At 43.2% G+C, this 26,944-nt stretch overlaps 1 protein-coding gene across 1 annotated transcript in view; it reads right to left on the bottom strand.

Annotated features, from left to right (window-relative positions):
- LOC140730119 (WD repeat-containing protein 64-like) overlaps window positions 1-26,944 on the bottom strand; it is a 118,146-nt gene that overhangs the window by 61,072 nt on the left and 30,130 nt on the right. The window contains exons 6-10 of the mRNA XM_073050255.1: window positions 25,218-25,328; window positions 9,567-9,775; window positions 7,172-7,312; window positions 4,877-4,956; window positions 1,759-1,898 (exon numbers count right to left, since the gene is read on the bottom strand). Of these exons, the coding sequence (XP_072906356.1) occupies window positions 1,759-1,898; window positions 4,877-4,956; window positions 7,172-7,312; window positions 9,567-9,775; window positions 25,218-25,328 (681 nt within the window). The remainder of the gene's footprint in view (window positions 1-1,758; window positions 1,899-4,876; window positions 4,957-7,171; window positions 7,313-9,566; window positions 9,776-25,217; window positions 25,329-26,944) is intronic.

Here is a 26,944-nt window from a genome sequence, read left to right as displayed (position 1 = left end):
GATTCAGTTGCAGAAGGAGGTTTTGAGGCCTAGGTCTTCCAGGTTATTGATTATTTTTGATGGGGTGATAGCATTGAATGCCGGACTGTAGTCAATGAAGAGCATCCTGATGTTCAAATTTAAAAGCGGGTCGAGATACATCTCTACCAAAGGAGATGTAAGACACTCCTTCCTTCTACCAGCATGCAGATCACCCCTGGGCTAAGTGTAGCACTTGCTTAGCCCTCCTCCCTCCCCACCCCCCGATCAGGGCCACATGAAGCCTTGGGAGCAGGTGGCAGATGCTCATTTGAGCCACTGGTGCAAATCGCAAGTCCTGGTTTTGCAACCACTGACACCAGACATACAATCTCTGGAGAGTATTGATAATGGCTGGGGTCACTGCCCAGAAAAAGGACTAGCAAACCACTTCTGTAGAAAAACTTAACAACAATAATCATGGTCATTGAAAGACCATGCTGATACCATATGACACAGCACATAATGAACAATTGAACAATGTTTACTATGTACAACCTTGAAATTAATCTTCTTGTAGGCAGCCAAGAAACATAATAAACATAAGAAACATAATAAATGCCACTAAAAAAACCTACTCAACAAAGACCATTGAACACCCATGTGAGAAAAGAACAAATTGTGCGAACAAAAATAGTAAACAGATCAGGTCAGCCTGCAACCGGTCAAGAAGCCCGATAGATGCAGGACACAGCCATGAAGCCACGTCAGCACTGAGGCGAGGAAAGCCTCTAGAAGTAGTAATCTTAATTCAAAATAGTTAATAGTGTCTTCTAGATGTCAGAGGTAAGTCTTTTACTCAGAGAGTGGTGAGTGTGTGGAATAGGCTGCTGGCAACGGTGGTGGAGGCGGATACGATTGGGTCCTTTAAGAGACTCCTGGACAGGTATATGGAGCTTAGAAAAATAGAGGGCTACGGGTAAGCCTAGTAATTTCTAAGGTAGAGACATGTTCAGCACAACTTTGTGGGCCAAAGGGCCTGTATTGTGCTATAGTGCTATGTTTCTATAGTGAAATTTGCCATGCAGAGGGGAAGAAGCTGTACCTGAACCACTAAGTGTGTGCCTTTAGGCTTCTGTACCTCCTACCTGATGGTAACAATGAGAAAAGGGAATGCCCTGGGTGATAAGTGTCTTTAAGACGGTTGCCTTTCTGAGGCACCATTCCTTGAAGACGTCTATTCAATTTTTTTTAAATCAATAAAAAAAAGATTGAAAATGAATATGTCTTGGATACGACGGAAGCTAGTACCCAAGATGGAGATGACTAATTTTACAACTTTCTGTAGCTTCTTTCAGTCCTGTGCAGTAGCCTCCTCATACCAGATAGTGATGCAGCCTGTCAGAATGCTCTCCATGGTACATCTATAGAAGTTTTCAAGCGTTTTAGGTGACAAACCAAACTTCTTCAAATTCCTAATGAAATATAGCTGCTGGCTTGCCTTCTTTGAAAATAAACACTGACCAGATGCAAAAGACTCTCAATTAGTCTATCCGAGAATTGTACAGTTCCACATCCCTTCAACACGGCAACAAAATATCAGCTGCGTGTGTCTGGGAGGGGCTCGACTCATTGCCGTATGACTCAGAGACAAGCATGCTATTTAGCGAGGCATCGCTGACACAATGAAAGAAGAAGGTCCACTATCAGTGACAGACATTCATTTGTTCTACTTGTGCAATGACTCAGAGAATGGATGGTAAACTAAAGAAAAGGAACTACCATGCAACCATTACTTACTCCTTCAGTTGAGAGGCTAATGATGTGTTGATCTACTTCGTTAATTGCGACCTCAGTAATGATACAGTTGTGGCCAATCAACAATGCCTTTGGCTTCGAGAACATATTAGGATTCCAAAGTCGAACAACCTTGTCTTCTCCTGGACATGAAATAAGAGATGTTTAATTACTGGAATATTTCACATGAGTGTAAAACATTCCTGCCTAGATCCTAAAGGGAAATTCTGATCACAGAAACTTGAAACCAGAGGTCTGGGATGGTACAGCAGAGCACACTTGAGTTCCCAATTCCACATCGGTAAATGAGTGTCCTACTCCTTATTTTAAGTACAAGTTCATATTTATTGTCATTCAACTGGATACATGTATATAGCTCAGGGACCAAGGAGCAAAACACAATACATACAGCAAGTAAAATATTTAACAGATAAAAATTGTATTCTTTAAAAATATTATATATTATTTATTTTTTAAAGTATTCAGAAAGTTAACATTTCAAATAAAGTTAAGACATGCAGTTTGCAGTTTTTGCTGAACACTTTCACACACCCACCAAAAGCGGAATTTCCTGGTGATCAACCATTTTAATTCTTATCCCAATTCCCATTCTGACATTTTGAACCATGGCCTCTTTTTATGATGAGACTTGTCTCAGGGTGGAGGAGCAACACCTTATATTCCATCACAGCAGCCTCCAACCTGATGGCATGAACATAGAATTCTCCTTACAGTAATATTATCTTCTCTTTTTCTTTTCCCCTCTCCCTTCCATCTTCTATTCCCCACACTGGCCTCTTATCTCTTCTCCTCAATTGCCTGCCACCTCCCCTTTCTCCTCCTTCCCTGTCTCCTATGGTCACCTCTCCTCTCCTATCAGATTTCTTCTTCTAGCTTGCCCTCCTTCCCCTCCCCTCAACTTTTTATTCTGCCGTCTTCCACTTCCTTTCTAGTCCTAATGAAGGCTCTCAGTTTGAAACATCGACTATTTATTTTCATAGATGCTGCTTGACCTGCTGATTTCCTCTAGCATATTGTGTGTGCATCAAACAAAAATACCCTAAATTTGTTTTATTAACGAATACCTAAGCTCACAATCAAAGCTGAACTTTTAAAGCACAGAAGTGCCCTTCTTAATCAATAAAGCAATCTCATTTTTTGAGTGATATGGGTGTCCTTGGAGTTTAAGTACAAAGTTCCAGACTAGAAGTACAGATGTTGGTTGCTGAACGATATAAGAACTTAAGTGAGTAACCCAGGTACCTGGGCTCACAACCTTATAATGTTACTCTGCTATCCACCTGTGACCTCTCCAGCCTGCTTTGCCATTCAATGAGATTATAGCTTATTTTTTATTTCAACTGTACTTCCCTGCACTAAACCCAAATTCTTTAATTTCATACCCAGCTTGAAAGTTTGCACTGCTCTCCTGGGTTGAGAATTACAAAAGGATCAATACCTTTTTTGTGAAGAAATGTCTGTTCATGTCAGTGAACAATTCCTATGGTGAGATCATGATCCTTGATTCTAGACATCAAAGCCGGGGAATCATCAAATCTACCATTCTCATAAGAATATCGTACATTTCAATCTGATAGCCTCTCATTCTTTTAATCTCAAGAGTAACAGCTTAGTCTACTTAATATCTCTTCTTTCCCAGAATCAGCATGTTGAACTCTTGCTGTATTTTCTCCACTGTAAGTAAAACCGAAACCTGTACACAACATTTCAACATATAGAACAGACTTGTATATTTTGGAGCAGGATGACATTGTTCTCGTACTGCATGGAATAACAAATTCTGAACTCCAACGCCTTCCAGAAAGAACATGGCTTTCATGACCCTGAACCTCAAGTCCACTGGCCTACTATATCCCATACTGCTCAATGCACAACGATACCAGCCTTGAAAATATTGAGATGATCATGCAGCCTCCGGACTCTGTGATTGAGACTTAAGAAATTCTAACCATCTGCATTTTCAAGTTCATCCTCATCTCAGATTCAGGTTCAAGGCCATGACTCCTAGTTCTGAGTTTCTCGGCCTGAAGAAGCAGCTTCTGAACATCTACCTTTGACAGTCGGTAGATCCCCTTCCTCCACACTGCTGCAGTATAACATAATATCACCTCATTAGGCAAGTACTCATCCAAAAAATCTATCTAATGAATTTGCCCCACAATAATTCCAAGTATAACCTGATGCACGGTTTCAAACTGAAATATCAACACTTTCTTTCTTCCCACAGATGCTGCTTGATGCATTGAGTTCCTCCAGCAGAACGTTCCTTGCTCTTCAGCACTTGCAGTCTCTCGTGTCTCAATGATCAATTGCTTCGATACACAGACCAATACTGAACTCTGCGTTCCAGTTATGATCTCACCAAAGATTTATAAAATTCCTTACTCTTGTATTTCATCTCCTTAAAAAGGAAAACATTTTTATTGCCTGTCTAATTATTTGCTCTATCTGCATGTGAGCACAGCTCATGTGAGAAGCAGGAATGTAATGAAAGTCATCCCATCACTCGGAATCTGACAGTGCAGTCATGATGTTCAATGCATACAAAGTACTGCGAAGTACTGGGATTGGCTTGGTTTCAACTGTACGTCAAGAAGGTGAGGAAGAGTCCCTTTTTTGCCTTTCTTTCCTATCTTGGTTCAATACCAGCAGCCAAACCTTAGTCATTCATTCTTCAATAATCCTTTACTTAACTCCCAAGCTGACAGATCATTAGCATGCCATGGAGAAACAGCAAATCACAGTGGGTAACAGAATGCTTTGAAACAAGAGTGAAGCATTTCTAATTTTAGTGTTATGAGCATTATCATCATTCCTAAACCCTAATCACGTACAACTAAACTGACAATAGTAAAGAACTTGCAGGCTTATAATATGACTCAAAAGGAGCAATTTACATGATTAGTACTACTTATAGTTGGAAACAGTTTGCAAATTAGGACTGCAATTTTTGTCACACATTTCAAGCCAAAATTAACTGATTATGTAGTTAATTGTGTGCATACCCTTTGATCAAACACAGTTAATCCATTCACCGACATACTGTTGAAGCAAGACAGAAATTCTGAAATATTCCAAATATTCCAATTTTGAGACCTACCGCCAGTAACAAGCGTATTTGCCTTCACACAATAATCAAATGCATTAACACCTCGTGGAACGGACAGCGTTCTAATTGGCCTACATTTGAAGATAAGGAATAGGTCAATGCATGAATATGTTACACAAGACTTGCAAAGCAATAATAAAATCTTAGTAGAATCATGCTTGCAGCTGAGGGAATTCATCACTTCATAAATGTACACTCAATATTTATGTCATTCAAGTTCTGTATCTGTTACCTTGAATGTGGTTTATAGTCGTACTTTAGATTTTAATAAATCCTCACTTTGGCCAGCTGCATTCAGAACTGCAACAGAGCCTGCCTGTCAATATTCCACAATGCCATTGACAGGCTACTGTCAAAATTCCATTGGAAACATTTCTGTCTTGCTGACAGATTTCTTACCATTTTATCTAGCAAAGTCACTTCCTACCAGAAACAGGAGAAAATCTGCAGATGCTGAAAATCTGAACAACACACACAAAATGCTGGAGGAACTCAACAGGTCAGGTAACATCTAGGAAAAGAGCACAGTTGTCGTTTCAGGCTGAAACCCTTCGGCAGAACTGGAGAAAAAAAGCTGAGGAGTGTGTTTAAAAGGTTGGTTCAGAGAGGAGAGAGAAACACAAGGTGATAGGTGAAACCTAGAGGGGGAAGAATGAAGTAAAGAGGTGGGAAGTTGATTGGTTAAAGAGAAAGAAGGCCATGGAAGAAAGAAGAGGGGAGGAGGAACACCAGGGGAGGTGATGGGTGGGCAAGAAGATGAGAGGGAAAAGGGGAAAGGAAATGGGGACGGAGGGGTGGGGGGCATTACCGGAAGTTTGAGAAATTAATGTTCATGCCATCAGGTTGGAGGCTACCCAAACAGAAGATAAGGTGCTGTTCCTCCAACCTACGTGTGGCCTCAACACGACAGTGGAGGGGGCATGGATAGACATATCGGAATGGGAATGAGAAGTAGAATTAAAATGGATGGCCACTGGGAGTCACCTTTTGGTAACCTCCTATTCCCACCAATGTCCAAAGTATTCATAGTATTATTCTATTATAACCATTTGCAAATCCCTGTTTCTCTTCACACCCACAAAGTCCCTAGTGCCTCAGTCACTTAAACTATTAGTTTTGGAATTTCCTTCTTCATCCTTTCTCTTTCTCCTCTGGTTTAAGGTCCCACCAAAACCAACTTAACCCATCCTAATTTTTTTTGTTTCTGATGTTACCAATGAGAGAGTACAGGAAAGGATAGGAACTTTTTTGGGACTGGCGGTGAGGCTGATTGAGGAGCTGCAACAACAAGCACACACATAACATGGGCCACTGAAAGCTGATTTCACAAAACATGGAATAGTGACGGCTCAAAGAAGCTGATGGACTCGATCAGCTTTACCAGTCAGTAGTTCCATTGAGAACTATCTGCAGGATGTAGTGTACAGGTCAGATTTCTTCTGACTTCAATGTCAGTCAGGTCAGGAAGGAGGATGTCTGATAAACTGAGTTGAGTAGCCAGGTTCACTTCATTTGAAAGACGTGTTTTATATTTTTTAAATATAAAGACTGTGGCTGTCTGAGTTCTAAGGTCTCTTCATTGTTCTGGCCCGTAGTTACCAATGCAAAGGAATTAGAAGGCCTGTGCAAGGTCCTCTAGCCCTCAGTCTGCACGACAGACACGCTCTAGTCTGAAATAGGTGTAGCTATCATAGCATGGTCTTCTCACAAGCTGAAAAGCATATGATGAGGGCAACCAGGCCTCTATATTACTATATTTTACCAAATGTCTGTTTAAAGTTACACATACAAAATGCTGGACTTGATAAATGATTTTGGCCCAAAACATCATCTGTTTACTCCTTTCCATAGATGCTGCCTGACCTGCTGAGTTCCTCCAGCATTTTGCAAGTGTTACTCTGTATTTCCAGCATTTGCAGAACCTCTTGTGCTTATGCCTGCTTAAAGCTTGCCCGGATCATTTCCAGTTTTGAAAGGCACTTGAATACAGAATAAAGGATTAAATATAGATTGAGAAGCAAAAACAAATCCTCTGAAAGGTTTAACATATGGATGCAAATGTGTTGTTACAATATAAATTAACAAAATGATAATTTTATTAATTTTGACTAATAAAGGCCTATAAATATTTCAGATGTTTTTTGTGGTTGGTCAATGAATATTGTTGTGTACACATAATTTCCCAGAACAGCTGCAGGAGAAAGAGAGGGAAGACACAACAGAAAAATAAAGAAGAATTTAATGGAACAAATGTACAGCTTTGTTCATATAACATATGTAACTTACTGACAATCTCCCAGCTTGCGTATGTCATCCAGCACCACCGAGTTTACACTGTCCGAAGAGCAGCTCACAAAAGAGTTCAAATGTGGAAAATATTTCACTCTCAATACCCACTCATGATGCAGTTTCCGTCGTAAAATAGGACTGAAAAAATAAATAATAGAAAATGATATTCTGTGCCTTATCAATGATGGCATATTGTGCAGAACATGGATCAAAGTTAGAAGAATGTGAGTTCACGTGCATTTCCAAATTCCTGACTGAGTGTCGGAGCTGACACTCCAGCATCGCCGGAGTGCTGTACTGTGATGTGACGAGTTCTTGTTAAGTCCTGCTCACTTCTACCAAATGGTCTTTGACCTGAACCATTAACCTACTGACTCCATGAGATGCTCTCGACAAACTTAGAAATTATTTAACTTTATTGGTGACATTTGACTGAAGGGGTTGGTAAATTCCAAATTATGGTATTAAGTGATAATCAATATTTGATTTAATCAATAATACGGTCATAAAGTTATACAGTCAGAAAAAAGCCATTCCATCCCACTGGTCCACACCAACCAAGATGCCCACCTAAACTGCATCTGGCCAATATCAGTCTCAACCTTTCCTATATATGTACCCGCCCAAGTGCCTTTTAAATGTAATTAATGTACCTACCTCTATTACTTTCTCTGGCAGCTTATACAATATCACCCTCTGCATGGTTCCTATTAAATTTCTCTTCTCTCACTTAAACCTACACTGTCCAGTTCTTGATTCCCTAACCTAGGAAAGTGACTGTGTGTATCCACTCTATCTGTAACATGCACGCCAATGAATAAAGTCCCAGACTGCACAATATCTCCCCTTAAATCTATCCCTTGAATTGTGGCAACTTCCTTGTAAATCTTTTCTGCACTCTTTCCAGCTTAAATGGTCTTACTGGCATTGAGTGCAAGCTTGTTGCTGCAAAACCACTCAACCAGTTGGTATATCTCACTGTATTCCCTCTCATCACCATCTGAGATTTTGCCAACAATGGTTGCATCATCAGCAAACTTATAGATGGCACTTGAGCTGTGCCTAGACACACAGTCATAGGTATAGAGGAGTAGAGCAGTGGACCAAACACACATCCTGAGGTACGCCAGTGTTGATTGTCAGTGAGGAGGAGGTGTTATTACCAATGTTACTGCAACATAGCTTCTCTACTCAATACCCTGGCTAATCAAGTCCAGCATGCCAAAAGTCTTCTTCATCACACATCCTGCTTGTGATACCACTTTTAAAAGACTATGTACTTGTACACTTAGGTCCTTTTGTTCTCTAACACTCCTGAAGGCCCTACAATTTACTGTGTTAAGTCCTACCGGGATTTATCTTCCAAAAAAAGATCATAATTTTGCATTTATCCAAGTTAAACTCTATTGTCATTTCCCAGCCCATACAGACATGTGCAAAGTCATGTTGACTATCCCTAACCAAATTCCATCTTTCCAAACACTTGTATAGCATGGTAGCATAGCGGTTAGTGCAATTGCTTTGCAGCACCAGCGATTATCAATTGGGGTTCAACTGCCATCACTGTAAGGAGTTTGTACATTCTCCCTGTGACAGCATGGGTTTTCTCCTGGTATTCTGGTTTATTCCCACATTCCCAAAGATGTATGGTTATGGTTAGTAAGCTGTGGGCTTGCTATGTTGGCACAGGAAGCTTGGCAACATAGCATGGTGGTTAATCTGTGGAATTTGTTGCCACCAGTAGTTGTGGAGGCCAAGTCATTGGGTATACTTAAAGCAGAGGTTGATAGGTTCTTGATTAGTTAGGGCATGGAGGGATATGAGGAGATGACAGGAGATTGTGACTGAGGGGGAAATGAATCAGCCATGATGAAATGGCAGAGCAGACTCGATGGGTCAAATGGCCTAATTCTGATCTTAGATCTTATGGTCTCAACAACTTGCAGCTTGCCTCCAGTGCAATTCTTGCTGATCTGATTTGACGTAAATGAGGCACTTGTCTGTATGTATTCATATGTATGTGACTAATAAAGCTAATTTCATTAATCTACCTCTCTCTCTCTCTCTCTCTCTCTCTCTCTCTCTCTCAATCTCACTCTGAGAAACCTCTCCAGTAACTTACCTATCAGAGATGTTAGCTTACTGGTCTATATATCCCAGGGTTTTGTCTTACACCCATTTTTAAAATAAAGGCACAGCAATCAACTACTCTCCAGTCTTCTGGCACCTCAACCTGCGGTTAATGATGCACATTTATCAGCTAGGACTCTGGCAATCTCTTCTCTAGCTTCCCACAGTGTTCTTAACTTCAGCAGTTGTCGGACTAAACCATTATTAACCCACTACTTTTCCAAAGAGAAACAAAACCGTTAAAACTCTCATGACAACCTACCGACGGAGAAGTCTTGGTTCCAGGACCTGGGATTGGAGGGCATTACTCTCCTTGGATTTCTGGAGGTCTTCATTTCCCAGAATTAATAGGTTCACAAAACCAGCATCATCACCAATCAACATGTAATCTTCACCTGTGTTCTCAGGCTGGATCACCGCACAGATGCAAAGCATAATATTTTGCATGGGTTTAATGGTAACGAAGTTAGTCTGCAAAGAATGTCAATTATCAGTAAAAGTTGCTTTGAATTTCTTTCTTTCTTTCCTTTCCAATCTTTTTATTAATTTCAACATGGTGAGGTTGATACATAATTATTGGGACTACAAAATTACAAAATTAAAATGAGCATAAAAGGATACATAAACAATAAGTACAATATAGTTAAGTCTTCCCAAATCATACGTGATATGAGTATAATATGAACAAGACAAAAAAAAAACACAAACTAGGTATATCAATATGAAAAAAAACAGAAGAAGAAAATGAAAAAAATTACCCCCAAAAACAAGAACTAATCTAAGAAACTAACCACTAACTAAAAAAACAAAAGAAAATGAGAAAATAAAACATGGGCTGTTTATAGTATCTAAGAAAAGACAAAGAGTCATTAGTGTCATCATCTCCGATCCTCTCTACATATATATAATCAGAACCAGAAAAAAATAGGATTGGAACAGGGTCAAATTACATCATGTGAAAATATTGAATGAATGGCCTCCAAGTCTTTTCAAATTTAATAGAAGGATCATATATGACACTTCTAATTTTTTCCAAATTTGAACATATCATAGTTTGAGAAGACCAATGAAATGTGGTAGGGGGATTAATCTCTTTCCAATTCAACAAAATAGATCTTTTAGCCATTAATGTAAGAAATGCAATCATTCAACAAGCAGAAGGAGATAAATGAATCAACTCTATCATTGGTAAACCAAAGATTGCAGTGATAGGGTGAGGTTGTAAATCAATACTCAATACCATGGAAATAATATCAAAAATGTCTTTCCAATATTTTTTCAAAGACAGACATGGCCAAAACATATGAGTTAGAGAGGCTATCTCAGAATGACATCTATTACATATAGGATTTATGTGGGAATAAAAATGAGCTAATTTATCCTTGGACATATGAGCCCCGTGCACAACTTTAAACTGTATCAATGAATGTTTAGAATATATAGAGGATGAATTAACTAATTGAAGAATTTTATCCCAATTCTCAATAGGGATAGTAAAGTTAAGTTCCCTTTCCCAATCATTCTTAATCTTATAAAAGGCCTCTGAGCATCTTTTCATAATTATATTGTAAACATTTGATATTACACCTTTCTGAAAAGGATTTAGTTCTAACAATTTCTCCAAAATACCCATAGAATCTAAATTTGGAAAGGTAGGAAGTACAGTGTTTTAAAAGTTCCTAATCTGTAAATATGTAAAAAAAAAATGAGATCTGGGCAAATTATATTTATTAGATAATTGTTCAAAAGACATGAAACAATTATGCAAAAATAAATTAGAAAATTGTACAAACCCCATTTCCAGAAAAGTTGGGATATTTTCCAAAATGCAATAAAAACAAAAATCTGTGATATGTTAATTCACGCGAACCTTTACTTAACTGACAAAAGTACAAAGAAAAGATTTTCAATAGTTTTACTGACCAACTTAATTGTATTTTGTAAATATACACAAATTTAGAATTTGATGGCTGCAACACACTCAACAAAAGTTGGGACAGAGGCATGTTTACCATTGTGTTACATCACTTTTCCTTTTAATAACACTTTTTAATCATTTTGGAACTAAGGATACTAATTGTAGTAGATTTGCAATTGGAAATTTTGTCTATTCTTGCTTGATATAAGACTTCAGCTGCTCAGCAGTCCGTGGTCTCCGTTGTCTGATTCTCCTCTTCATGATGCGCCATACATTTTCAATAGGAGATAGATCTGGACTGGCAGCAGGCCAGTCAAGCACACGCACTCTGTGTCTACAAAGCCACGATGCTGTAGCCCGTGCAGAATGTGGTCTGGCATTGTCCTGCTGAAATAAGCATGGATGTCCCGGGAAGAGACGCCGCCTTGATGGCAACAAATGTCTCTCTAAAATCCTAATACACACCTCAGAGTCAATGGTACCTCCACATACATGCAACTCACCCATGCCGTGGGCACTGATGCACCCCCATACCATCACAGATGCTGGCTTTTTCACCTTTCGCTGATAACAATCAGGATGGTCGTTTTCATCTTTGGCACGGAGAACTTGACGCCCGTTTTTTCCAAAAACTAGCTGAAATGTGGACTCATCTGACCACAGCACATGGTTCCACAGTCTTTCGGTCCATCTGAGATGAGCGCGGGCCCAGAGAACTCGCCGGCGTTTCTGCATAGAGTTGATGTATGGCTTCCTCCTTGCGTAATACAGTTTCAAGTTGCATTTCTAGATGCAGCGATGGACTGTGTTAAGTGACAATGGTTTTCCGAAGTACTCCCGAGCCCAGGTGGCTATAATTGTCACAGTAGCAAGACGGTTTCTTAGGCAGTGCCGCCAGAGGTCTCAAAGATCACGCGCATTCAACAGTGGTTTCCGACCTTGCCCTTTATGCACTGAGATGTCTCTGAATTCTTTGAATCTTTTCACAATATTATGTACTGTAGATGTTGAAAGACCTAAATTCTCTGCAATCTTGCATTGGAAAATATTCCTTTTGAACTGACTAACAATTCTCTCACGAATTTTGACACAAAGGGGTGAGCCACGACCCATCCTTGCTTGCAAAGACTGAGCCTTTGATGGACGCTACTTTTATACCCAGTCATGATACCTCATCTGCTGCCAATTAGCCTGCTTAATGTGGAGTCTTCCAAACCGGTGTTACTTGAATATTCTGTGCACTTTTCAATCTTATTTTAAATCTGTCCCAACTTTTGTTGAGTGTGTTGCAGCGATCAAATTCTAAATTTGTGTATATTTACAAAATACAATTAAGTTGGTCAGTAAAACTAATGCAAATCTTTTCTTTGTACTTTTGTCAGTTAAATAAAGGTTCACATGAATTAACATATCACAGATTTTTGTTTTTATTGCATTTTGGAAAATATCCCAACTTTTCTGGAAATGGGGACCTTTAGTCTTCCAAGCTAAATAAGCTTGGTCCATAATAGAGGGATGAAAGAAGAAATTGAATACAATAGGAATTTCTAAAACAAATTGATTCAACCCAAAAAAATTCCGAAATTGAAACCATATACGTAGAGTGTGTTTTACTATCAGATTGTCAATTTGTTTATGCAATATAGAAAGAGCAAAGGGAAGAGAAGTCCCTAAAATAGAACCCAATGAAAATCCTTGTACAGATTTAATTTCCAAATTTACCCAGTGAGGGCTAGGAGATAAATCCAAATCCCTTAACCAGCAATTCAAATATCGAATATTAATTGCCCAATAATAAAATCTAAACTTTGGCAATGCCAATCCACCTTCCTTTTTTGACTTCTGTAAATATCTTTTACCCAACCTAGGATTTTTATTCTGCCATATATATGAAGAAATTTTTGAATCAACATTGTCAAAAAAGGATTTTGGAATAAATATTGGTACCACTTGAAATATATATATAAGAACTTAGGTAAAATAATCATCTTAATAGCATTAATCCGACCTATCAGTGATAAAAACAATGGTGACTATTTAGTAAACAAACATTTAGTCTGATCAATTAAGGGTAAAAAATTAACCTTAGAGAAATCCTTGTAGCGATGTACTACATACAGAGCTAGAGAAGACATGCAGTCAGTAAGTCGTTTTGAGACTAGTTTATTCAAACTTCGCGGCACTGGCATTTAATCCCTAGCACTCGCCCTCTCCGGGTGGAAATAACGTCAGAGGTGCATTACCAAAGTCTCTCCCCACGCGCTGGTTATTTGTGAGCTGGTTCGCCTGCGCAGAAAGTGGGTCACCACATAAGCCCCCCCCCCCAAGAACTGGTGATACACCCCCCCAATGTCCACAGTCTGGATCAGCCTCTGTTTGGGAGGTCTGCCTCTGCGCCGCGGTGCATGAACCTCGACCGGCTGCGCCAAGTCCACATGGGCTGGTTTGAGTCGGTCCACCATGAAAACCTCCTCTTTCTCAATGTCCAGAACGTACATGGACCCGTTGTTGTTGATCACCTTGAACAGCCCCTCGTACGGCCACTGTAGTGGTGCCCGGTGTCCGCCCCTTCATACAAACACAAACTTACAGTTCTGCAGGTCTTTGGGTACATGGGTCGGGGTCCGTGCTGTGAAGTCGGTACGGGGGCCAGGTTGCCGAGCCTTTTGCATAGTCTGTCCAGGACTGCTGCGGGTTCATCCTCTTGCCCCCTTGGGGCTGGTATGAACTCCCCGGGGACGACCAGTGGTGCGCCGTACGCCAACTCGGCCGACGAGGCATGCAGATCCTCTTTGGGCGCTGTGCGAATTCCAAGCAGGACCCAGTGAAGCTCGTCCACCCAGTTAGGTCCTCTCAGGTGGACCATGAGAGCCGACTTCAAATGACGGTGGACGCGTTCCACTAGTCCGTTCGGCTGTGGGTGGCAGGCAGTTGTGTGGTGTAGCTGCGTTCCCAACAGGCTGGCCACAGCCGACCACAGGCTGGAGGTGAACTGGGCTCCTCTGTCGGAGGTAATGTGGGCCGGTACCCCAAAGCGTGCTATCCAGGTTGCAACCAGTGCTCGGGCGCAGGAATTGGCAGATGTGTCGGTGAGCGGGACCGCCTCTGGCCACCTCGTGAACCGGTCTTCCATAGTTAGGAGGTACCGTGCTCCTGGTAGGGGGCCCACAATATCCACATGAATGTGGTCGAACCTCCGGTGGGTGGGTTTGAACTGCTGCGGTGGGGCTTTAGTGTGCCGCTGCACCTTGGCAGTTTGGCACTGTGCGCACGTTCTGGCCCATTCACTGACCTGCTTGTGAAGTCTGTGCCACGCGAACTTGCTGGAGACCAGCCGGATGGTTGTCCTGATAGATGTGTGCGCCAAACCGTGTATGGAGTTGAAAACTCGCTGCCTCCAGGCTGCTGGGATGATGGGGCGAGGTTGGCCGGTAGCCATGTCGCACAGGAGGGTCCTCTCACCTGGGCCTACGAGAATGTCTTGCAGCTGCAAACCCGAGATGCAGTCCTGTAGCTGGGCATCTCATCGTCTGCCTGCTGCGCCTCCGCCAGTGCTGCATAGTCCACCCCCAGGGACAAGGCCTGGATAGCTGGTCTGGAGAGTGCGTCCGCCACGACGTTGTCCTTTCCCAAGACATGCTAGATGTCCGTCGTGTACTTGGAAACGTAGGACAGATGTTGGTGCTGGCGAGCCGACCAGGGATCGGACACCTTCATGAATGCGAAGGTCAACGGTTTGTGGTCCGTGAACACGGTGTATGGCCTGTCTTCTAAGAAGTACCTGAAATGCCGGATTTCCAGATACAGTGCCTACAGCTCCCGGTCAAAAGCACTGTACTTAAGGTCCTAGGTGCTTGCTGAAGAATGCCAGGGGTTGCCAGCGCCCCTCGATGAGCTGCACCAGCACCCCACCGACTGCTGTGTCGGATGCATCCACCATGAGGGCAGTCGGAACATCCGTTCTGGGGTGAACCAGCATCGCGGCATCTGCCAAGGCTCCCTTGGCTTTAACGAAAGCGGCCACGGCCTCCTCGTCTCAAGTAATGTCCTTGCCTTTACCCGACATCAGGGTGTACAAAGGGTGCATGATATGGGTCAAAGGGGAGGAAACGGTAGTAGAAGTTCACCATACCAACAAACTTCTGCAGGCCTTTGACCGTGTTGGGCCGGGCAAAGTGGCGTATCGCGTCTACCTTGGAGGGCAGAGGTGTTGCCCCATCTTTGGTAATCCTGTGGCCCAGGAAGTCGATGGTATTGAGACTGAACTGGCATTTGGCCGGGTTGATCGTGAGGCCGTATTCACTCAGTCGGGCGTAGAGCTGGCGGAGGTGGGACAGATGCTCCTGGTGACTACTGCTGGCTATAAGGATGTCGTCCAAATAGATGAACGCAAAGTCCAGGTCACGTCCCACCACATCCATTAGCCGCTGGAACGTCTGTGCAGCATTCTTCAGGCCGAACGGCATTCGGAGGAACTCAAACAGGCCGAACGGGGTGATGAGTGCTGTTTTGGGGATGTCTTCAGGGTTCACCAGGATTTGATGGTATCCGTGGACGAGGTCTACATTGGAAAAGATTTTTGCCCCATGCAGGTTTGCTGCAAAGTCCTGTATGTGCAGCACGGGGTAGCGGTCCAGAGTTGTAGCCTCGTTCAGTCTGCGGTAGTTGCCGCATGGTCTCCAACCCCCGGCTGCTTTGGGCACCATGTGCAGGGGGGAGGCCCATGGGCTGTCGGACCTCCGTACAATCCCCAATTCGCCAGGCGGAGCTTTTCTGGGGGATCCTTCGTGCGTGGGCGTGGAGGGGTGGTCCCTGGGTCGGGATGTGGTGTTGTACCCCGTGTCTGGGCATGGCTGCCGTGAACTGCGATGCCAGAATCGATGGAAAGTCCACCAAGATTCTGGTGAATTTGTTGTCCGACAGCGTGATGGAGTCCAGGTGTGAGGCCGGCAACTTGGCTTCACCCAGGGAGAACGTCTGGAAAGTCTCGGCATGTACCGTCTTTTCCCTTGCAAGTCGACCAGCAGGCTGTGAGCTCGCAAGAAGTCCGCCCCCAGGAGTGGTTGGGCCACGGCAGCCAGTGTGAAGTCCCACGTGAACCGGCTGGTGCCGATCTGCAGCTGCACTGTGGGGGTGCTGTAGGTCTGTATCGTGCTGCCGTTTGAGGCCCTCAGGGTGGGTCCTGGCTTCCTGTTGCGGGTGTCGTACCCCGTCAGGGGCAAGACGCTGATTTCCGCTCCAGTGTCGACCAAGAAGCGGCGTCCCGACTGTTTGTCCCAGATGTACAAGAGGCTGTCCTGATGGCCTGCCGCCATATTCATTAGCAGCAGCTGGCCCTGGCCCTGGCCCTTGCAGGGCGGGCGACAACGGTGAGCTTCTGTGCCCCACCGCTGGTGGTAGCAACACCACTGTTCACTGGCCTCCTCACTCCTGCCCCTGGGTTGTGTGCCGGGCCTGGTATGGTCTGCTGTTGGGCGTGTGGCCTGGTAATCTGACCGACGGACGCCACGCTCTCCCTTTTGGCTTTCCACAGCACATCTGTCCGGGCTGCTACCTTCCGGGGGTCGCTGAAATCTGCGTTGGCCAGCAGCAGATGTATGTCCTCGGGCAGTTGCTCTAGGAACGCTTGCTCGAACATGAGGCAGGGCTTGTGTCTGTCAGCCAGGGCTGTTAGAAATTGGTGGGTTGTTGTGTGGCATGGCTGGAAAGGCCAAAAGAGCAGACTTCACACAGTATCTCAATAAATAAATAAAATTACTTCAGAACTCTGCTCCAACATTCTTGCATGATTTTAGCTTGCTTTGTTCTTGAAGCACACAGTGCCTTTCCTCCAATGTTGTCAATGCATGAATTGTCAATGTTATCAATTCTGAATTTCTTACACTGAGAAAAATGAGATGTAAGTTACTTCTATCACCTCATACAGTTAAAAGCAGTTGAAGTTTCCAATGCCTTTGCAAGAAGCAACAATGACCAACTGACTTAAGTTCATGCAAAGACGTTGCAGGTTCTATAAGGGAAAGTGCACCTTGACGAAGCAGGATCTCCCCAATATCAGCTTCTCAACATCTGTTTTGAACTAGATGACATCTAGGATGAGTGATCAGCCTTGCATTGCACAATAGCCTTCCTATTGCCAATACCTTGAAATTCACACCCAGGAGTTTTAAAATCCAAAACACTGGTGAGTTTCTCGCAGGCATACTTTTTGACTACTATGGGGAAATAATCAGGGTCTTTCAGGTAAGGCGTGTCCTTCAAAGAATTAACTTAAATGCCAACTGCAAATCTGGTTACTGGAAATGCATTCAATTGATTGGCATGTTGGTCTTCATAAATCAGGGCACAGAGTACAGGAGTTGTGATGTTGAAGCTTATCATGATGTCAGCCTAACTGAACTGGGAGTACTGACCGCAGTTCGGGTCACTATCTAATGGATTGATATCAATATATTGGAGCCAATGTTGTGGCCATTCTTTTGAGTGTGCCAGTGTTTAGAGTGGCTTTTGCTTATCAGGCTTAGATGAGAACAGGCTCGGGTGAGGTTAAGTATTTGGTAGGTTCCTCTCCTTCTGTTCTTACTCGTTCATCCTTATCTGTTAGGGCATAGTAGTGTAGTGAGAATGGCTCCAAGGGCAGTGTTTTGTACTGTGTGTGGGATGTGGGAGGTCTGGGAGACCTCCAGCCTGCTGGATAAATACATCACTTGCATTCAACACAGCTCCTGAGAGAGAATGTATTAAGGAACTGGAGCTGCACCTCGAAGGCCTTCAACTCATACAGGAGAATAAGGTGATAGACAGGAGCTACAGGGATGTTGTCACCCCTAGATTACAGGAGAGTGGTAAATGGGTGACTGGCAGGAGAAAGGGGGGAAATGCACAACCAGTGCAGAGTACACCTGTGGCCAATCCCCTCAATAATAACTTTAGATACAATTGAGGGGGATGACCTACTCGGGGGGGGGGGGGGTGCACAGTGATCAGATCTCTGGCACTGAGTCTGGTGCTGTGGCTCAGAAGAGCAGAGAGGTGAAGAGGACTGCAGTGTTGATTGGAGATTCCATACTTACAGGAACAGACACGGGTTCTGTGAGCGTGATATTTGCCTCCTAGTTGCTCGGCTCCGGTATATCTCAGATCAGGTCCACAGCATTCTTAAGGACGAGGGTGACCAGCCAGAAGTTTTGGCACATATTGGCACCAATGACAAGCTGAGGAAGTCCTGAAGAGAGATTCTAGGAAGCTCGGTAGAAAGCTGAGAAACAGGACCTCCAGGGTAGTAATCTTTGGATTGCTGCCCATGCCACATGCCAGTAAGTTAAAAAATAGAATGATTTGGCAGGTGAATGCGTGGCTGAGGAAATGGTACAGGGAGCAGGGTTTCAGATTTATGGAACATTGGGATCTCTTCTGGGGAAGGTATGACCCGTACAAAAGGACTGGGTTACACTTGAACCAGAGGGGGTCCAAAATTCTTGCAGGCAGATTGGCCAGAGTTGTTCGGATGGGCTTAAACTAATTTGGCAGGGGGATGAGAATTGCAGTGACAGTGCTGCAGATGAGGTAGCTAGTTTACAAACAGAGGCAATGTGTGGTGAGGAGAGGCTGTTGGTAGGGCAAAACTGCAGTCAACAGGATGAGCTGCGGTGTAAAAGGTGGAAAGACTTCAAAATGGATGAATACAGGACTGAAATTGTTACATTTTAATGTGTGCATTATACAGAATAAGGTAGTTGAACCTGTAGCAGAGTTACAGATTGGCACGCGTGATATTGTAGGCATCACTAAATCACGGCTAAAAGAAGATGGGAGCTTAGTGAGTAAGGATACACATTCTGTAGAACGGATAGGTGGGAAGGCAGAAGGGGTAATGTTGCTTTGTTGGTAAAAAATAAATCAGATCATTAGAATGATGGGATGTAGGGTGGAAAGGTGTTGAATCATTGTGGATAGAGGTAAGGAACTGTAAGAGTAAAAAGATCCTAATAAAAGCTTATACAGACTTGCAAACAGTGGCAATGTTACAATAGTCATGGGGACTTCAATATGCAGATAGATTGGGAAAATCAGGTTGTTGCTGGATTCCAAGAGGGGGAACTTCTACAATGCTTACGAGATGGTTTTCTAGAGCAGCTTCACTAGGTTATCAGTTAACAGTATGGTGGAAGTTCCAGGTGTCAAGGGTCATGGAGTGTGTGAATTTACCAAGACGAGAGAGAAGGTTCTTGGAAAACTGAAAGATCTGAAGTCAACTGGACCAGATGTACATGTACACCCCAGGGTTCTGAAAAAAGGTGGCCGAAGAGATTGTGAAGGATTTAGTAATGATCTTCCAAGAATTACTATATTCTGGAATAGTTCTGGAAGACAGAAAAATTGCAAATGTCACTCCACTCATCAAGAAGGGAAAGAGACAGAAGAAAGGAAATTATAGGCCAGTTAGACTGACATCAGTGGTTTGGAAGAGGTTGGTGTGGATTGTTAGGGATGAGGACTCGGTACTTAGAAACACATGATAAAATAGGCCATAGTCAGCATGGTTTCTTCAAAGAAAAAATATTGCCTGATAAATCTGTTGGAATTCTTTGAAGAAACAGTAAGCAGAATAGACAAAGGAGAATCAATAGATGTTATGTCCTTGGATTTTCAGAAGACCTCGACAAAGTGCCACACACGAGCCTGCTTGATAAGCTACAAGCCCATGGTATTACATGAAAGATCTTAGCATGGATAAAGCAGTGCCTGATTGGCAGGAGGCAAAGAGTGGGAATAAAGGGAACCTGATTCTTTTTCAGAAACAGAGTCAGATATATTATAACAGGTATGTGACATGAAATTTGTTAACTTAGCAACAGCAGTTCAATGCAATACATAATCTAGTGGAGAAAAATAATAATAAACATAATTATAATAAATAAAATAAAAACAACAATAATAAATAAACAAATATATCAATTATGTATATTGCATAGATTAAAAACGTGCCAAAACAGAAATACATTATATTTACATTATACTGTGATGGATTTGGATGATGGAATTAATGGCTTTGTTGCAAAGTTTGCAGAGAATATGAAGATTGGGGGAAAAGCAGACTTGAGGAAGTAGAGAGGCTGCAGAAGGACAGATAGAACCGGAGAATGGGCAAAGAAGTGGCCGATGGAATATAGTGTTGGGAAGTGAATGGTCATGCACATTGGTAGAACGAATGAAAGTGTTGGTTATTTTCTCAATGGAGGGAAATACAAAAAACTGAGGCACAAAGGGACATGGGAGTCTTAGTGCAGGATTTCCTAAATGTTAATTTGCAGGTTGTGTGTGTGATAAGGAAGGCAAATGCGATGTTAGCATTCATTTCAAGAGGACTAGAATATAAAAGCAAGGGTGCACTTTTGAGAGTATATAAAGCACTGGTGAGGCCTCACTCTGCTCACTTGGAGTATTTTGGAAACGCAAACACGAGGAAATCTGCAGATGCTGGAGATTCAAGCAACACACAAAAAATGCTGGTGGAACGCAGCAGGCCAGGCAGCATCTATAGGAAGAAGCACTGTCGACGTTTCAGGCTGAGACCCTTCTTCAGGACTGCAACACACACAAAATGCTGGTGGAACGCAGCAGGCCAGGCAGCATCTATAAGAAGAAGCACTGTCGGGGTCTCGGGGTAAGGGGGTTTTGGCCCCTTATCTTAGAAAGGATATGCTGAAACTGGAGAGCTTTCAAAGGATGGTCACAAAAATGGCTCCTGGATTGAATGGCTTGTCATATGAAGAGCGTTTGATGGCTCTGGACCTGTATTCATTCAAATTCTGAAGAAGGAGGGGTGACCTAGTTGAAACCTATTAAATAGTGAAAGGCCTTGATAGAGTGGATGTGAAGAGGGTATCTCCTATGGTGGAAGAGTCTAAGACCAGAGGACGCAGCCCCAGAATTGAGGGTGTCCTTTTAGACAACAGATGAGGAGGAATTTCTTTAGTATGAGGCCATATTACCTGCCTCGAGAATTCGCAAACGTCATTGTGGTGAATGTGTATGTCCCGCCGCGTGCCGACGCAACGGTAGCGTGTGACGTCATCAGCTCCACTGTTGCTAGGCTGCAGACACAGCACCCTGAGGCACTGGTGATAATTACAGGGGACTTCAACCATGTGACTTTGGACAAGACACTACCTGCTTTCTCCCAGTACGTGGATTGCTACACCAGGGGTAATAGGACTATTGACCTACTGTATGCAAACGTAGAGGAGGCATATAGTGCATCCCCACTGCCTTCATTGGGGAAAGCTGATCACAACCTGGTTTTGTTACAGCCCAGATATAAATCAATTGTGATGAGGCATCCCACTACCACACGCTCTTTTAGGAAGTGGACTCCTGAAGCTGAACAGGCCCTGAGAGACTGCTTCGGTACTACTAACTGGGATGTACTGCAAGGGGGGCTCTGTGGGGGCGTTGAGGAGGTCACTGAATGCACAACGGACTATATTAACTTTTGTGTGGATGCAGTTGTCCCTGTTAGAGCTGTTCGCTGCTATCCCAATAATAAGCCCTGGATCACTAGTCACATCAAAGGCCTCCTAAACCAGAAGAAGAGGGCCTTTAAAGATGGTGATCGGTTGGAGCTTAAAAGAGTTCAGAAGGAACTCAGAGTACAGATGAGGGGGGCAAAGGTGTAGTATAGGAGGAAGCTAGAACAAAAGCTGGAGAAAAAAAGCATGAAGGAGGTGTGGCATGGGATGAAGATCATCACCGGATGCGGTGCAAAGCGGAGGGCGAACATAAGTGGAGATGTGGAGAAAGCGAACCAGCTGAACAACTTCTTCAACAGGTTTGACAGCTCAATCTCATCCTCACCGCAGAAATCCACACCAGGCTTACTTCCCTCACAGGAAAATAGCCACTCACAGGAGACCTTGCCCACGCCCAGAATTACGGCTGCACAGGTGGAAGGTCAACTGAGGAAGATCTGTACCAGCAAGGCGGCTGGACCGGATGGAGTTTCCCCACGATTACTGAGGGCCTGTGCTACTGAGCTGGGAGAACCACTACAGCGCATCTTCAACATGAGTCTGGAGCAGAGAAGAGTACCCAGACAGTGGAAGACATCCTGTATTGTCCCGGTACCGAAGAAACCACAACCAAAGGAGTTGAATGACTTCAGACCTGTTGCCTTGACGTCGCACGTGATGAAGACCATGGAGCGGCTGATAATACAGAATCTGAGGCCACAAACCAGGCACGCCCAGGATCCTCTTCAGTTTGCATATAAGGAGAAGGTGGGAGTGGAGGATGCTATCACGTATTTGCTGCACAAATCACTCTCTCACCTAGAGGGGGTCAGTTGTGCTGTGAGGATTACATTCCTTGACTTCTCTAGTGCCTTTAACACCATCCAGCCCAAGATCTTAAGGCACAAACTAACGGAGATGGGAGTAGACTCTCACATGGTGGATTGGATAGTGGACTACTTGACAGATAGACCTCAGTATGTGCGGTTGGGAGACTGTAGGTCTGACACGGTGGTCAGCAGCACAGGGGCGCCGCAGGGAACCGTACTCTCTCCGGTCCTGTTCACCCTGTACACATCAGACTTCCAATATAACTCAGAGTCCTGCCATGTGCAGAAGTTCGCTGATGACACGGCCATAGTGGGGTGTGTCAGGAATGGACAGGAGGAGGAGTATAGGAAACTGATACAGGACTTTGTGATATGGTGCAACTCAAACTACCTGTGTCTCAATATCACCAAGACCAAGGAGATGGTGGTGGACTTTAGGAGATCTAGGCCTCATATGGAGCCAGTGATCATTAATGGAGAATGTGTGGAGCAGGTTAAGACCTACAAGTATCTGGGAATACAGTTAGACGAGAAGCTTGACTGGACTGCCAACACAGATGCCTTGTGCAGGAAGGCACAGAGTCGAATGTACTTCCTAAGAAGGTTGGCGTCATTCAATGTCTGTAGTGAGATGCTGAAGATGTTCTATAGGTCAGTTGTGGAGAGCGCCCTCTTCTTTGTGGTGGCGTGTTGGGGAGGAAGCATTAAGAAGAGGGACGCCTCACGTCTTAATAAGCTGGTAAGGAAGGCGGGCTCTGTCGTGGGCAAAGTACTGGAGAGTTTAACATCGGTAGCTGAGCGAAGGGCGCTGAGTAGGCTACGGTCAATTATGGATAACTCTGAACATCCTCTACATAGCACCATCCAGAGACAGAGAAGCAGTTTCAGTGACAGGTTACTATCGATGCAATGCTCCTCAGACAGGATGAAGAGGTCAATACTCCCCAATGCCATTAGGCTTTACAATTCTACCGCCAGGACTTAAGAACTTTTTAAAAGCTATTATTAATGCTTTTTGAGATGGTGATTTAGATGCATATCATATTTTTTTTACTGAGTTAAGTATTGTATGTAATTAGTTTTGCTACAACAAGTGTATGGGACATTGGAAAAAAAGTTGAATTTCCCCATGGGGATGAATAAAGTATCTATCTATCTATCTATCCAGAGAGTGGTGAATCTGTGGAATTCTTTACCACAGGCAGCTGTGGAGACCAAGTCTTTATGTATATTTAAGGCAGAGGTTGATAGATTCTTGATTGGTCAGGGCACAAAGGGATACGGGGAGAAGGAAGGAGATTGAGGCTGAGAGGAAAACTGGATTGGCCATGATGAAAAAGGGAGTAGAGTCTCTGGGCCAAATAGCCTAATTCTACTCCTATCTCTCATGCTTTTATGGCTTTCATTTCAAGAATACTAGAATACAAGAGCAAGGATGTGATGCTGTGGCTTTATGAGGCTTTGGTCAGACCACAGTTGAAGTGTTGTCAATCGTTTTGGGTCCCTTATCTAAGAAAAGATGTGATGGCATTTGAGAGGGTCCAGAAGAAGTTCATGAGAATGGTTCCAGGAATGAACCATTTAATGTATAAAGAGTATTTGATGACTCTGGGCCTGTACTTGCTGGAGGATCTCATTGAAACCTATTAAATATTAAAAGGCCTATGAAGAGTGGATCTGGAGAGGGTACTTCCTGTAGTGGGGAGTCTCGGACCAGAAGACACTTCCTCTGAACCGAGGGACATCCATTTAGGACGGAGATGAGAAGGAATTTCTTAAGGCCATAGGGTGATGAATCTGTGGAATTCATTGCCACAACTACTGTGGAGACCAAGTCTTTGAGCCTATTTAAAGCAGAAGTTGATAGGTTCTTGATTAGTCAGTGCATCAAGGGTGATAGGGAGAAGGCAAAAGAATCGGGTTAATAAATCAGTCATGATGTAATGCTGGAGCAGTCTCAATTGGCCAAGTGGCCTAATTCTTCTCCTCTGTCCTATAGACTCATGGATATGGTCTGGGTGCAGTAAATGGCCTTGGCAGAACATCAGGTCAGAAGATCAGGACTAGATGGGCTGAAGAGCATGCTTCTCTGCTTTTGCACTTTATGATTCTATAATTGCAGGAATTTCTTTATGCCTTTATGATTTGCAAGCCTATTAAACTTTCCTCCCATCAGTTCAACAGATTCCCATTTTCTCTCGCTGTTCGCTGAAGATAAGAAATCTAAGAGCTGGCTTGTTCTTATGTTTACACATTTTGTTCCAAAATAATAACAATATGAAATAAAAGTGGTGCACAGAGAAGGAAAAAGACAATATTTCAAATTGATATTATCAGTTTACATTTCCAATATCTATTCTACTTTGCTTTTAGAATATTGAGAATCATCCTGTACACTTTATCTTTAAAGACTCTGAACTAGTCTGAAAAAGGGACAAACTTTTCAAAAGAAAAATCTAAAATACTGGGAAAAGATCAGGAAGAAGTAGCCAGATGATGGAATGAGTGATTGTAATTGCAATCAGCATAAATGCAAAGATATTTGGATAAATTACATCTTTGTTTATTAAAGTTTTCACAATACCATGAAAAGCTGTAATTTCCAAGAACATTTTCAGTTTCCAATTTCCAGAAGGCAAGATAAGCAGATTTACCTGATTTTTACTCTTTGGTTTATGATCCCAGACAATAATACTCTTTTCAGTGACTGTTACAATTCGTTTTAGGTGGCTGAGGTAATCACAGCCAGACACTGGGGAAGTATCCTAGGTAAAAGTAATAATTAATTAATACAACTATAAACAATGATTAACAAAATTTTGCATGATATTTGTCACTCCTGTGGATGTAGAAGAGGACAGCATAGTACAGACCCTCAGCCCATGATGTTGTACTGTCCTATATAAAACTACTTCCCAATCAATCCAACCCTTCCCTCTTAAACTGCTGATTACCCTCCACTTTATTCATCCTCATGAATACCTAAGTGTCTCTAACAGCCCCTGGTATAGTGCTATCAGCTTCTATCTGTATCCCTGGCAGTGCATTCCAGCAACATACCACACTCTGTGTAAAAAACCTACTTCCAAAACCTCCTCTAAATGGTATTCACCATTGCTGTCCAACGAAAAAAAGCACTGGTTCTACACTCTGTCTATGGTTTTCATGAATCTTACACTCCTTTATGTATTGTTTTTCATTTCCCTTCACTCCAAAGAGAAAAGCACCAGCTTGCACAACCTTTCCTCATAAGACATATTCGCTAGTCCTGGTAAATCTCCTCTGCACCCTCAATCAAGCTTTTATAACCTTCTTACAATGAGGCAAGCAGAACTAAACACAATACTCCAAGTGTGGTCTAACCAGAGTTTTATCAATCTCAATGAATACCATCCAGAGGCACTTTGACCCACTGTGATGAAGTGCTTTGGAAGGCTGGTAATGAAACTTATCAACTCCTGCCTGAGGAGTGACTTAGATCTGCTCCAAATTGCCTATCATCATTACAGGTCACCAGCAGATGCCACTTCATTGATTCTTCACTCAACTCTCGAACATCTGAGCAGTGAAGATGCATATATCAGAATGCACTTCAGTAACTACAGTTTGGCATTCAACACTATCATCCCCTCAAAACTGATCAATAAGCTCCAACACCTAGGCCTGAATACCTTTGTGCAACTGGATCCTTGATTTCCTCACTTGCAGATCCCAGTTGATTTGGATTGGCAACAATATCGCCTCCACGGTCACCATCGCCACCGGTGTACTACATGGCTGAGTGCTTAGCCTCATTCTCGACTTACTTGATACTTATGACTGTGAGGCTAACCACAGGTCCAATGCCATATTTAAGGTTGCTGACGACACTACCATTATCAGCTGAATGAAAGCTGATGATGAATCAGCATATAGGAGGGAGATTGAAATTCTGGTTGAGTGGTGCCACAACAACAACCTCACACACAATGTCAGCATGACCAAGGGGCTGATTACTGACTACAGGTGGAGGAAACTGGTGGTCCAGTTGGGGGTCCAGATGGAGGGGGTCAGCAACTTTAAATTCCTTGGCATTATCATTTCAGAGTGTTTGTCCTGGGTTCAGCGAGTGCCATTACTAGGAAGCGCACAGCTCCTCTACTTCCTCAGAAGAATGCAAAGAATTGGCAAGTCAACAGAAACTTTAACAAACTCTCTATATATATGGTGTAGAGTATATTGACTGGTTGCATCATGGCTTGGTGTGGAAACACCAATGCCCTTGAATGGAGAATCATACAAAAAGTAGTGGATACAGCCCAGTCCATCATGGGTATAGCCCTCCCCACCATTGAGCACATCTACAATCATCATCAAGGAACCCCACCATCCAGGCCATGCT

The sequence above is a fragment of the Hemitrygon akajei genome, chromosome 7 (genome assembly GCF_048418815.1).
Source record: "Hemitrygon akajei chromosome 7, sHemAka1.3, whole genome shotgun sequence".
Taxonomy (NCBI): domain Eukaryota; kingdom Metazoa; phylum Chordata; class Chondrichthyes; order Myliobatiformes; family Dasyatidae; genus Hemitrygon; species Hemitrygon akajei.
The sequence above is the reverse complement of the archived record's forward strand: the minus strand, read 5'-3'. Positions and strand labels throughout refer to the sequence as shown.